The 14,320-nt window shown below is 35.1% G+C and overlaps 1 protein-coding gene across 2 annotated transcripts; it reads right to left on the reverse strand.

The window, feature by feature from the left end:
* Window positions 1-954: 954 nt before the first annotated feature.
* LOC100305445 (receptor-like protein kinase) lies at window positions 955-7,949 on the reverse strand. 2 transcript variants are annotated; one of them, NM_001248568.2, is made up of 4 exons: window positions 7,904-7,949; window positions 7,677-7,768; window positions 2,431-5,125; window positions 963-1,677 (listed from the first exon to the last, which is right to left on the reverse strand). In NM_001248568.2, the coding sequence occupies exons 1-4, from the start codon at window positions 7,947-7,949 to the stop codon at window positions 1,157-1,159; spliced, it is 3,354 nt and encodes a 1,117-aa protein (NP_001235497.2). In that variant the 3' UTR covers window positions 963-1,156. The 2 variants fall into 2 exon arrangements, with proteins under 2 accessions (XP_040871097.1, NP_001235497.2); XM_041015163.1 differs by lacking the exons at window positions 7,677-7,768; window positions 7,904-7,949 and having other exon boundaries at window positions 955-1,677; window positions 2,431-5,691.
* Window positions 7,950-14,320: the final 6,371 nt, after the last annotated feature.

Here is a 14,320-nt window from a genome sequence, read left to right on the forward strand (position 1 = left end):
TGGCTGTAGTAGTGACTATCTACATTTCTCTAAGCTCAAGCAAAAATGATAACTTAAATCTGAGTATTGTACGAGGTGAGGATTCTCATGAACTTTTAAAGACATGGACAATGCTATTTTGTGAAATAAGGGCATGCAAGTAAAGCTTTTTTTTTTTTTTACGTGTCACGGAAGGAAAAATAAAATCAAAACTATATATTACTTAGTGATCATTCATTGTCATTTTCATTATTTGATGGAAGCTCGCATATGTAATTTGTTTTTTTTTCTTTGTAAAGCAATAGATGAAAGATCCCATATATATCCTGTAAGAGGGGGGCCAGACAGCCACTGTCTGCGCTACGCATTAATCTACATGTGCAGCTGGTGAGCCCTATTTTGATCAAGGGAAAAAAAAAGTTATATACTTTTCTTCTTTTCTTTTAGCCTCAAACACTTTGCATTTGGTCTGTGTGGTGACATGATGGTAATGAGTTGTCAACTATTTAAAGCAAAGCCAGTTGCTATGCGGTGTAATTAATTGGAAGGGTTATATGTGGAAAGTGTGCTTGTGATTGTTCATTGCTTGCCCATAAGTGTTGTTCTAGACTTGAATGCAATGCAGAATGCTCCTACTACTACTACTTCACATGGTGCGGGCCTATAGTTAGTTGAACGAAGACAAGCCAACTCTCACTTTTTTTTTCCAAAATCAGCAACAATCATAATGGAAGCGAAAGAGGGCTCAAAAAGTACCTAATGATAGTCCACCTTTCTGCTCAACCTGACTGACATATCCCACTTTTACTCTTTGGCTTTCAGAGTTACACGACACACTATTGCCCTATTTTGAAGAATTGATGGGAGCAACCGCTTATGGAAAGCTCCCCATTTGATTTTATGCCATATATGGATATGAATGTAGGCCCCCCCCCTCACATACATAACAAGTGTAATTAAAATGGAATCGTGTCAATCAATTAAGCTTCTTCTGTACACTCATTTCATTTTACCTTATCTCAATCGGGATACTCAAAAGCACCTTTACAATTCCCACATTACACTAACGTTAATGACTTGTACTAACTAATTAATTAACCAATCAAAATATCTAACATGGTCTAAAATCCTGAAAATATAGTAATTAATATATTCTAGGGCTTGAATATTCTTCAATTCAGGATTGGTTCCTTGGAGGGTGGTAGCCAGCTGCTGAGGAAGAGGAATAAGCAAGTGATGATGAGGAATGGGAGCTAGATTGTAGGAGCAACAACTGAGCAGGGGTGACTGAGGAGGAGGAATAGGAAGAAGCCTCGGTTGAATAGGGCTTGGGCTTGGGCTTGGGCTTGTGGGGCTCAGCACTTGTTGGAGGGTCGTGACGAATTTCTCTCAATAATGCAGCAACATCTTTCATTGTGGGTCGATCCTCTGCACGATTACTTGTGCACAAGAGAGCAATACCAAGTGCTTGTAGCATCTCTTGTATTTGCGTGTCTGGATGGCCTTGTAGCTTGGAATCAAGAACCTCGACTGGGTCCTTCTTGCTCTTGAGGTGCTCCCTCACCCACTGAATAACATGTTGTTGTCCATCCGGGAATGATGGATCCACTGGCCTTTTCCCCGTTATTATCTCCAGTAGGACCACTCCAAAGCTGTACACGTCGCTCTTCTCTGTGATCTTAAGCATGCAAGCATACTCTGCAAGATTCCAACCCAAAAACAAAACATTACATTATACCCTCCACATGTTGAGAAGTAGACAGAGAGGTAAGAGACATTTGTTGTCTGTAAAGTAGCTCAAGAACGATTAATCATGTTAGTTTGGCCGCATTGCGTTTGTGACTCGTGATCATTTGGCTTTTCTGCCGGCACTATCATGTCTTTTGCTTGTCCAAAGAGAAAGATTATGTGTAATTATTATATGCATGCAGGTAAGTTGTAACTTGTGTCACCAAGTACATCAGATGTACAATTAATCAAACCCAAAAAGCAACAAATCAATGAAAGCCTTCAGCATAGCGCTGGCCGTACGGTCCCCACCCTATGTTCCATGAACAAAAATTCTCCCAATATCACCATAATAACAATACCTTCAATTTCAAATTTCTATCACATTTCAAATTTCAAATATCATCTCATTAAAATTAATAATAAGTATAAGGTTTATAAGTATAAGGTTGGTTGAGTAGTTAAAAGAAAAAAAACATTTTGTAAGTTTAAATTCCTTTGGCTAACAAATATTAATAAATTATTAATGTATAGCTTATTTTATCCGAGTTTCACTACAATTTTAACTAAATCATAAAATTAAAATCTCTTATAAGATAAACTTGTGACTTAGGTCAATTAATAAATTTGACAAACAGGTTTCATGTAAACATAGAAATAATGGTATGTTTTATTTAAGTGAATAATTTTTTTTTACTAAAACAGAAGAGAAAATTGACTTACCGGGAGCAATGTAGCCGTAGGAGCCTGCAAACTGTGGGTTAACGGAAAAGGAAGCGTGATCCTCTTCGACGAAGCGAGCGAAACCAAAATCAGCCAAACAGGGTTCATATCTGTCTCCCAACAAAATGTTCTGCGCCTTAACATCCCGGTGCAAGATAGCAGGCACGCAATCGTGGTGTAAGTAAGCCACACCTTCAGCCACGCCCAATGCTATCCTGAGCCGCGTCTCCCAATCAATTAATCCTGTGCACCCCTCGTGTAAGAGAGTATCCAAGTTACCGTTCGGTAAGTAATCGTAAAACAGTAACTTGGTTCTTCTGTTGGCCCCCCAGCCCAGGAGGCGCACGATGTTCCGGTGGCGGATTCGCGCCAGCGTGGCAATCTCCGACGAGAACGCCGCCGCGGAGAATTTCTCCGACAAACGGAACTTCTTGACCGCGATGGCGAGTCCCGTGGCGGGCAAGTCGACCCTGTAAACGACGCCGGATCGGCCGTGGCCGATGACGTTGCCAGCAGAGAGACATTTCGCTACGTCAGAGATAGACAGATCGAGTTTCTGGTACAGCGTTACTTCCCAAGGTGGAGCCATGTCCGCGTTGCTGTCCTTTCCATCCACCTCCACGTCGCTTTCGCGGTCCCCTCGTCGTTTCGCTGCCACCACCACGTACAGCGCCGCCATCAGCAGCACGAACGCTGTGCAAAGCAGAACCACCATCGCCACGTGCGCCATCCTCGCCCGCCGCCCCGACTTCCCTCTGCCGCCGCACTCGTTGCCGGAGAAGCACAGCTCTGGGTTCCCCGCCAGCACGCTCAGCGGCAGCTTCGCGAAGAACGGCGTGTCCGGAATGCGTCCCGTGAATTTGTTGTACGAGATGTTCAGCACCACGAGATTTTGCAGGCCCGCCAGATATTGGAGGTTTCCGCTGAGAACGTTGTGAGATATGTCCAATATGCCGAGCTTCGTCAAACTGGAAAACTCCTGAGGGATCTCGCCGGAGAGCTGGTTCAGGCTCAGATTCAGAGCGATTTCCAGCGCCGGAATGTTGCCGATGCTGCTGGGGATTTCGCCGGAGATATTGTTGCTGCTGAGATCCAGCAATTGTAGCTTGGAGCATGAACCGAGTTGACTCGGAATTGAGCCGGAGATTCGATTCTTCGCGAGAACGAGCTTGGAGAGTGCCGCGAGTTCGCCGAGGGTAGGATTTAGGGTACCTTCGATCATGTTATCGGACGCATCGAGAAACTGAAGCGAATTAAGCCGGCTCAAACTCTCCGGCAAGTTTCCGGCGAGGAAGTTGGAATGTACGTCGAGAAAAGCGAGATTCCGGCAGCCGGAGATCTCCACCGGGATAACTCCGGAAATGCGATTGTTCCCTAGGTCTAGGAAATTCAAATTATTGAGATTCCCAATCTGCGAGGGAATGCTCCCGGTGATGTTGTTGTCGTTGGCTCGGAATCGAATTAGGGAGGAACAATTCCCAATCTCAGAAGGGATTTTCCCCGAGAGATTGTTGGAGAGAAGCAAGAGCTTGTTGAGGTTCTTGAGCTGGAATATCCCCTTGGGTATGGGACCCATTAATCCATTCTGCGACAGATCAATAGCCTCTAGGTTTTGACAATTGGAAAGCGAAGAGGGAATGCTACCTTGCAGCTTGTTGTGCCATAAGAACAACAGTGTTAGATTCGCAAGGTTTCCCAATTCGGAGGGTATAGTACCCGTGATGAGATTGTTGTCGAGTTCCACATGCGTGAGTTGCTGGCACTTGCCCAATTCTCCAGGAATCTCCCCTGAAATCTGGTTCACACTTAGTTGAAGCTCTTGCAGTGATGTCAAGTTCCCGAATGTTTTGGGTATGCTTCCGGTTAGTGAGTTCATTGACACGTCAATCACTGACAACATCTCGCAGTTTCCAATCTCTGGAGGGATGGTGCCAACTAGGTTGTTCTGCCACAGGAGAAGGTTTTCGAGGTTCTTAAGGTTTCCCAACTTGCTTGGTATGGATCCAGTGAGGGAGTTCTCGTAAAGATATATGTTTTGGAGCCCTGTGCAGTACCCAAGTTCAGGTGGTATTTCACCTGAGAGTAGGGAAGTGTAAATGGCAATGGTTTCAAGGTTCTTCAAAAGGCCAAGAGTTGGAGGTAGAGAACCTGAAAGGCTAGTTTCAGCAAGACCCAACATGACCAAACTGGAACAATTGCCAATTTCTTGTGGTAAAAGGCCTTCCAGGTTCTTGTTTCCACCTGCTCTTATCACTTGAAGGCTCTTAAGGTTCCCGATGGTGCCGGGAATTTTGCCGCCGAGTTGATTGTCGTAGAGGATAAGCTTCTGCAACTTCGTGAGGTTCCCAATTGCAACTGGAATGGACCCCACGAGGTCGTTGGAGTTGAGATGGAGTTCCTCGAGTTTGGGCAAGTAACATAGCTCACTTGGGATTTCACCACTCAAGGCATTGTCACTCAAGTCCAAGTAGCCGAGTTCCACAAGTTCACCTATTTCTTTCGGGATTGAACCAGTGAGGTTGGTTCCGGTGAAGATCAAACTGGTTAAGGAAAGCAATGAGGTGAAATTAGTGGGGAGTCTTCCAAGCAAATCCACATACCTCAGATCCAATTGTACTACTTCGTTCTTGAAGTTGCAACTCACCCCATACCAGCTACATGGGGTGTCTTGAACTGGGTCCCAGTTACTCAATACCTCCAAGGATCCATTCAGGGTTCTCTTCCATGATAGAAGAGCTTCCCCTTGTTGGTTCACTGCAGCAGCTAGCAAAAAATGGAATGGAAGTAGAAGAAGGGAAATGCATAAGAAGAAGAGGGTCCATGGATTTACAGGCATTACAACTATGCTACGAACTCCAATGAAAGAACACGCAGAAAGGTTTGAGCCTAGGGAGGAACAACGGGAAGGAACCAAATCATGTCTTGTGGGTTACTGTGTTTATAAAAAAAAATTGAGTTATTATATACAAATTAAAATAACCCAGAATCTCCGGATCCAAGAAACAGCTAGGCCATGATGTTTCTGCGAGGAGAAATGGAATTTTAGATGGTTGTGTATATAAGTATTTGTTTATGTTGAAGTGGAGTGCAAGAGTGGTTGGGGAGAAGGATTATAACAGTTTTTAAAATTTTAAGAGAATGAGTAACATAACTGAGAAGAGATGGGTTGGGTGGGTGAGTGCCTTACTTTCTAAATTTTGTTTCAATATCAACCGTTTATCTTATGATGTAACCTTGTTATAAAATAAGCTCTCATTTTCCCTTAAATTTTTTCGTAACATGGATGAGACGAATTGTATCCTAAAATATGGGCAGGCGCATTTTGTCTGCTACGACACATTCTGCGTATGGCCAACTAGTTTTGAGTCTGACTCTCCATTTTGTATTGATAGGCATTTGTAGTTAGATCTAAATATAAGCCTAATTAGATTTTAAGAGCAAACCTTTTAGGCTTATGCGATTGATGATCTTGTAACATCTTAATGATGGCCCCAAAGAAAAACATACGGTTTTCATATGATAACGACAGATTTGATACTCATTCTTTAAACAGGAATTACTCTAGAGTTTTATACGTAACGTCATGTTAAAGTTAATATTTCAGAATTTTTATCTAATCTCATCAGACATTCTTAAATCACTATATTTCTCACTTTTCTTTCACGTACCAATTTGTTTTTCCATTACTTTTTATAAAAAAAAAAAAAAAACTTTCAAATTATACAAAAAAAAAAAAAAATTAAAAATATCTTTCATTCCCGCCGGAGGTCTTGAGTGCTAGTGCCAACATTGGTTAAATAGAACTTACACGGTACATCATATGTACTTTTTTTTTTTTTTGCTTAAATATATATTTTTATTTTTAATATATATTCCAATTTTGTGTTTGGTTTCTAATAAATTTTTTTCTTTGCGATAGGTCCCTGACATTTGAAAACTTTTGTAATAAGTTTTTGTCGTTAATTAGAAAGGTTCCGTTAGATGTCGACGTGATCGTTAACTTGACACGTCAACCGACCACATGTGATGTTATGTGTTCTCCAAGTCTGAGTTGAGATTTCAGGTAAGAAATGATTTTTTTTTAAATAATTAGCAAATACATAAAATGTCGTGATCGCGATTGTGAATCTTACACTGTTGGCATCGGTGGCATCCCAAATGTGGAGGGTGCGACCATTGGAGGTAGAGCAAATCTCATGGAAATTAAAGATGCCTTCAGAGTGGTCAATGTGGTTGAGGAGGGTTGGGGTGGCTTAACGGATTTTGTCGTGGGAGAACTTGACGCACGACATAATGCTTTCATGGCTAGTTAGGGGTTTCAAGTGGCGACACGACTTGAAGGTTTGGCTATTGCCACTGCTCGTGGTTGTTCTCATTGCTACCACCATATTCAATGGCAGACCACTGCACCTTTACCAAAGTCATGAGGTTGACACTACGATGGTCACTCGTGAAAAGGGAAGGTTAGCGATGGAAAATTAGGGATTCTCTATGAGCATATTAAAAGCTCAACTCCATTGGAAACAAAATTATTCTCGTCTCCTCCAGGCTGTCAATATTGACCACTAAAGACTATGATACTGCAAATTGATCAACAACAACTTCGTCGACCATCAGAAACCCCAACTTGAACTTAATGGCATGGGTTGTGCTGCTGTCAGACAAAACAATCTCATGACTCTCTATGATACTCTGTTCACTCAAGTAAGAATAAATATGAGGGTTAAGGTTTTGGATGAGACGAATGGAAGAAGGGAATGGGGACAAAGTGGTGACAAGTTTATGATAGTAGTGTGGTTTGTGTTGGTGGTGGTGACTCGTGTTTGTTGAGGAGAAGATCAACCTTAAACTCATTGTATTTGCTAATTATTTTTTTTAAAAGAAAAAAGTTCATTTCTTACCTAGAACCTTAACTTAGACTTGGAGAACACATAACAACATAGGTGATTGGTCGACGTGTCAAGTTAATGATCACATTGACATCTAACAGAATTCTTTTAACGATAATGGCCTATTATAAAAGTTTTCAAATGTCAAGGATCTATCAATTTTTTATATTGGAAATCAAATACAAAATTTAAATATATATTAAAAATAAAAAACATATTTAAATTTTTTTTCCATCTATTTTGAATTAGGGGGCAAATGGTGGCACCAAGCCATAGCGGTGCATTAATCAAGATAAAGTTATGCCTTCTTTTGCTACAGCACAGTAAGGAGAGTCCGCATTGCAAATAATTTATTACTAAAATCATCTTTTCCCCGATTTTGAAAAACAGTGAAATTTTGTAGCAGAACATTGAAAGGAAAATGAAACTTTCGAATAAAGGGTCTGTATCTGCTATGGATCTCAATCAGATTTGAATTTTTATTTACAAAATATATTTTTGGGGTGGACTTGGGTGTTGCACTCTTGTGATTCAGTTTCTGCTCTAATTTAACCTGTCAAGCATAATTAACTTTGGATCTGAACCAGACATAAAAAATAAAAAAAAATCACACCATGAGGGGATTCTCATTTCTCATGAAATGAATACAAAACCTGCTCCATTTTGCAAAATTTGTTCATACATGATGCGATCTATGACACCGTCCATTTGTCATGAGAACCTCGTATTATTTAAAATCAATAGTATCGCTCAAAATTTGGTACTTACCCATGAGTATTGACCATACTAATCAAAATCATCCTGAACGTGCAAGAACCTTATATATCCATTCATCTTTAAACTAATTTGAATCCCATTTATTAACTAAGGCTTAATTCCACTTTCCTTTTTTTCCAAGTACTAAAAAACATACAAGCTGGCACGTGATGTCGCGTGACAAGAGGGGACTTGTAGAACAAGAATGAATTGAATTTTGGATTTTGGTTGACACTTGGCGATTCAGTGATATACAGAATTACAGATATACTGCATGCCCTCGTGATGATGCTGGGGATCTTGAATATTATACTCAAATTATTTGACAAGTGCGTCCATTGGGAATCTAGGCACGAGCTAGATGATAGCAGGGGCACATGAGAGAGAATTCTAGCAGTTAAAAGGCCAAAGCCAGCTTTGGCGTACGACAGCTTTATGTAAAATTACACATAAATAAAATCTTTTTTAATTTTAATTTTATTTTGTTGATATAAACAAGGACCTTTTAAGATGTGGATGCCAAACGCCGACAGGTACATATAGTCCACATCTTAACTTTCATTTTCGTTCTTTGTGTGTAATTGTGCATCATTAACCTCTAACTAGGTTACTCCTTACTAGTGCACCTAATTTTTGTGACACTTGCTTAAAACTACAACCTCTAAGATTTGGTGAGTTTTTTTTAGGGTGAGGGCAAATAAAATGATTGAGGGGGGTGATGATACAGCTAAGTAAGGAAGCAAAATGGGGTTCCATTTATTGCACTAGGAATAAGCAGTAACTGTTTGGTTGGATAGTATATGGGTTTGATTCTTTTGTCGCATAAGATGGGACCTTTCTCAACTGCTTGCTTTTTGGCTTGGGACCTAAAATTCGCACAGGATTGTACGTCCCAGCGATGTATGATCAGTCATTCTCACGCTCCCGTCGAAAGTGTAACGGTTTTAGTTTTACTTACGGCTAGAATTATACTTCCTCCATTTCTAGATTATATTATACGGTATTTTAGCACAAGTTTACGCTGGTCGCAGGAGGAAGTTTGATAAAATAAAACCTATATTATAATACTGTGTATAATATGTAACATGGGTACAAAGTCAAGACTAAATTATCTATTTATTCGTTTTGTTATTCTTTAGTACCACGTTGGATAGTCCACGTGACACTAAAATTAACCTCACTAACAACGTTATTTTAAAATTTAACGAAAACACTAATATGTAAAATGAATACAATCTCAAGAACTAAATTGTCTATTTACTCAAATAAAATCATTTCAGTTCATTAATTGAAGGTGTGGAAAAGTAGAGACTAGAGAGCGAAAATAGAATTTAAAAATTATTATGGCTTGTGTCCTTTAATTTAATTTAGGTTAAATTATCTTTTTATTCTTTAATTTTATTTTATTTTTCAGTTTAATTTTTTATCTTTTAAAAAAATTATTTTAATCTTTTATCTTTTTAAACTTATTCAAATTAATTAATTCTTCCACGGGACTGGCTAGGTGGACTCTGATTTGTTCCATCCACCAGGGATTTGGAGCGGATCCGGATCTGGGTTTGCAAAGGGAGAAAAAAAATTAAGGAGAAGGAAAATTTGAGAAATCCATTTTGTGAATTTTTTAGGTTTTTAGCCGTCAATATTTTTAAAATATTAACGGCAGTTGATTTTGAGCGGACAAAAAATAATTTTGAATCAGTTTAAAAAGTTAAAGAATTAAAATAATTTTTTTAAAAGATAAAAGAAAAAATAATCAAGAAGAAAAAGGTCATTTATCCTTTAATTTAATAATGAAGTGCGGTGTGTGCGTGTCCAAAAACATACCATTTCGTCTTATGGCGTTTCAGAAGAGAAATTATTCTATGCAGGGTTACACATCATTGGTTGATGTGGTATCCTTTTCCATTTAAAGATCGCAAGCACCTTTAGTCACTTTGCTTTTGTTGTTTTACAATGCTTTATGTATTTTTTTTTGTGATTATCTTTTTCGAAATTTGTTAGATTCCATTTTCGTGAAGAATAACACACAGCAAGTCAATTGAAGAAACTTAAATCGGTAGACTTCTAGTGCTAGTGATCATGTTCTTCTTTAATCCAAATAATTATTGTTAAGCTTACAGAGAACTTAAGAGAAGATAAATGATTATTATAGAATAATGAATATCAAGATATGATTGTATGATAGTGATATGTGATGTTATAAAAAGCGACAGATAACAGGAAAAACATAAATACATGAAAATGTTTAAACTAAAATAAATATTTGATCTTTTGTGGTTTAGTTTTAGTTTAGTTTCATGTTTTGGAAATTTTATTTTAATTTTTTATGTTTTTGAATAGTTTTAAAGTAATATTTGTTGTAAATGACTAAACGTGACCTAACAAAAATAGATACATATATTTTTTTAAACGGTTATTTTCGATCTTAATGTTTTTTTTAGAAAAATTCAATACAATTATCAAATAGTTATAAAAATAATGACAAATAAGTTACATTTTCATATTTCAATTCTAATAGTTAAATAAATAAAGATAAGGTTGGCTTGATGATCCAACAAAAAAGAAAGAGAGAAAAATACCATGAATTCAAATTACTCGCATATTAATCATTAATATAGATAAGAAAAAAAAATAGGCACCAAATGTTCCACAAAACACTAAGCTCCCAAAGTTGGACACTACATAATTCATTGTTGCAAGCAAGAAATAATTTACCTAAAAACATGATCAACTAAATCTAACCCAACTATATTTGAGTAGATTGAATTGGATCATTGTGTTAAGTTCCATTGGATTTATTTTTGTTATCCAAATAAAATTGAATTGAATATCCGATTAATAAGTTTCTAACCTAATTAATGTAACCCAACTCAACCTATACACTATATTAATAATAATAATAATAATATAATTATTATAGTATTGTTTGGGACATGTATTATGCCACTTTATCTAATTTCAAATGTAACACGCACGCACATGTATATAATCAATGAGTTCCGTGAAACTTAATTCCCATATCACATAAATCAGGGCAGTTTCTAATAATGGGATTTAGTTTCAAAAGCTAATAATTATGAAAAGCACTTGAAATTAACTTATAACCTTATTTAAACATTTACCCAGAGTAAACAGATCTAATCTGTAATAATTTGCTATCTTAATATTCAGCAAAAGAAAAAAAAATTTGCTATCGTAGGAGCTAGCGAGAGCATGTCCCATCATACAGAAAACTATGTATGTTACCATATACGATATAATTTTTTTTTTTTGAAGGACCCTATACGATATAATTAAGCATAATTGAATAATTAAATAGTCTAAAACAAATCTAGCTTTGCTTAGAACTCTACATTATGAGATCAACTCTCTGGAGTTTCACCCTCCGATAGCTTCTCTCATCAAGGAGGTTCAATGGCTTCCCCCCAAGCTTGGCACCATCAAATGCAACACGGATGGTTTGCAAATGAATCTCCGGGGCACGCTGGTTCTGGCACGTTCACGAGTTTCTATGATATTCCAATAATTTGAGAGATTTTGATACTCTTGATTTTTTAATCAATTAAATTATATGTGATTTTTTCATTAATTATTTTTTTATCTTTTAAACTAATACTTGATTATTTTTTTTTAAATTTTAAAATTAAAAATATGATTAAAAATAACTTTAAAAGTCTTAATCCTAAAATATTTTTAGTTACTTTCAATACTTATTATAAAACATATGCTTAAGATATAAGAAATTTTTAAATCCTAAACTCCAAAAGATTTTTTAATAAAAAATGTTACAAATAACTAAAAAGATATTAGGATTCAAACTTCTAAAATTATCTTTAATCATATTTTTTAATTTTAAAAGGTTATAATTTTAAAGTTTTAAAAATAATATTCTTTGGAAAAAACTAATTAATGAAAAGATGAAATATAATTTAATTGATTAATTAAAAAATTAACCTATCAAAACCTCTAAATTATTGGAGTTACCACATAAACTCTTTATATATATATATATATATATATATATATATATATATATATATATATATATATATATATATATATATATATATATATATATATATATATATATATATATGTTGACTATTTTATTTAAAGAACAAAGCAAGGTGTTAGAATCGAGATACTTTAGGACAATAATTGAATTTCGAATATTAAACGAAACGGGGAAAAAAATCCAATAAATGGTATATATCCCAAATTAACCCAGTCAGGAGTGAGCTAGCTAGTGAAATAAGAACCTTCAAAAGTGGAAGCTATTACAAAACCAAAACAGATGTTTATTAGTATAATATAGTGTAGTGTTTTTTGTGAAAATTAATTAAAAAAAAACAATACTTTTAGAAAGCCATTCAATCTTTAATGGTTTTTCGTCTCTTTTGTTAAGTTTATTAAATGGTAGGGTCTGCCCAGTCTACTTTCATTTCCCTTGTTCTTTGGAATGTTCTTCTCTTGTTTCAAGATCAATGACTTAATATTAACCTTTATTTCTTCTTTCGGCTGTAAAGTTTTAAATGGACCATTAATTAACTAAAAAAAATTACGAGACAAAAAGAATTACGAGAGCAAATAAAATTGTTTATGCATGGCCTGCAGCATTTGAAGATTGATTCTTGCTTCAGCATGACAGCTACGAAGCTTTAAGCTATAGTTCACTCACATTTATTATTAAGAAATGTTTTTAACATATATTGCATATATGGACTTGAATGTGTCAAACTTATTTGCAAAGCTAAATGTGACAAGATAAGGTGGATTATTAATTAACAAATTCACGGGTCAAAAAGATTGATATGAAGGCAGATGAAACTGTTTATGCATGGCCTGCGCTTTCTCTTTTTAAAAGCAGCCCAATTGAAGGTTCGTTGAGTCATTGTTACTTACTTCACACAGGACTCTGAGTCAGAGCAAATTATATAAATTGAAATTAGGGATTCAAATATATAGATATAAAAGAAATAAAATACAAAAATATAAGATTTTACTTAATACTTTTTTATAGAAAAAAATTAACATGAATTAAAAAAATGAGAGGATAAAAGTACATGCTGAACATAATATAGGTCCGCCAATGCTTCCCAGCATGAGAGCTGACGAAGCTTCAAGCAATCGTTCAATATTCATTTTATTGGGATGAGTTAAGTTTCAAACTAATTATAGCCAGAAACCCTGCATATGTCATAACAAAATCTTGCAAAGGTTCGTGTGTGTGTGTATATATAAAAGTTGTAAGTGATATTAGTAGCATACCATCAAGATCCGACAACTTTATAAGCTTCAAACATATCTTTAATTAGTTGATATAGTTAGATTCTAAGATGAATTAAGTTAATTAGCAATTGTATTTTCTTAATTTTTCGGTGTCAGGAACCAATTACATTTACTTCAACATGACTTACGCACATGTCATTAAATGTTTTTGTAGAAAATTATAAAGAGAAATTAAAGGAATAAAAATTCAAATAGGACCACAGAACCGAATTGTGATATTTATGGCTTCATTACATTAAGATATAATTTTAATTTATTAAAAATCAGGACAGGCTGATGATTTCAATTACCATAATTTATTGTGTGCAAATATATTATGAATTTTGTAATTTTTTAGCATTATATATTTTGAATAATATATTAATTTTACTAATTTTATTACTTATTATAAAATGAAAGAATACTTTCATACCCATTTTAGATTAAATAAATATTATTTGACCTACAAAATTATTCCAATTTAAATATAAAATAAAAAATATTAGTAAGAAATTTAGTTCTGCTTCCATCTTGTTTTCACATATTTTAATTTTATAAAATTAAAATTAATAAGATTAAGAAAAGAATATAACATTAATTTTATACGGTAATCTTACATGTAACAAGTTATTTTTAAAGTAATTTTAATCAATCTTTAGTTTATTACAGTATATATGACATCAATAGTAAATAAAGCAACTACTTGTATAAAAAAAATTAATTAATATTTTGACATGGTCATGTTTGTTCAACATAATATTAATTCGTATTTTACAATAGAATAGTCATGCTTTCTATATTTTGAAGAGTTTAATTAAAGTCCGTTTTTAAGATGAATTTTAAATAACGAAAAATAGACAAATTATTATATTAAAATATAAAATTTTAATAAATATTTTTTTCAGCAGAATATTTTTAATTTTAGTTGTTTAAAAATGATTTTCAGGAATGATGTTATATTGTTTAAAAGATATATT

The sequence above is a fragment of the Glycine max genome, chromosome 5 (genome assembly GCF_000004515.6).
Source record: "Glycine max cultivar Williams 82 chromosome 5, Glycine_max_v4.0, whole genome shotgun sequence".
NCBI classification, from domain to species: Eukaryota; Viridiplantae; Streptophyta; class Magnoliopsida; order Fabales; family Fabaceae; genus Glycine; species Glycine max.

Bases quoted from the DNA above. Each gene is read 5' to 3' on its own strand.
- LOC100305445 (XM_041015163.1), bottom strand. From the start codon at position 5,266: ATGCCTGTAAATCCATGGACCCTCTTCTTCTTATGCATTTCCCTTCTT. The intron at 1,678-2,430 runs GTAAGTCAATTT...GGAATCTTGCAG, and splicing joins CTACGGCTACATTGCTCCCG to AGTATGCTTGCATGCTTAAG.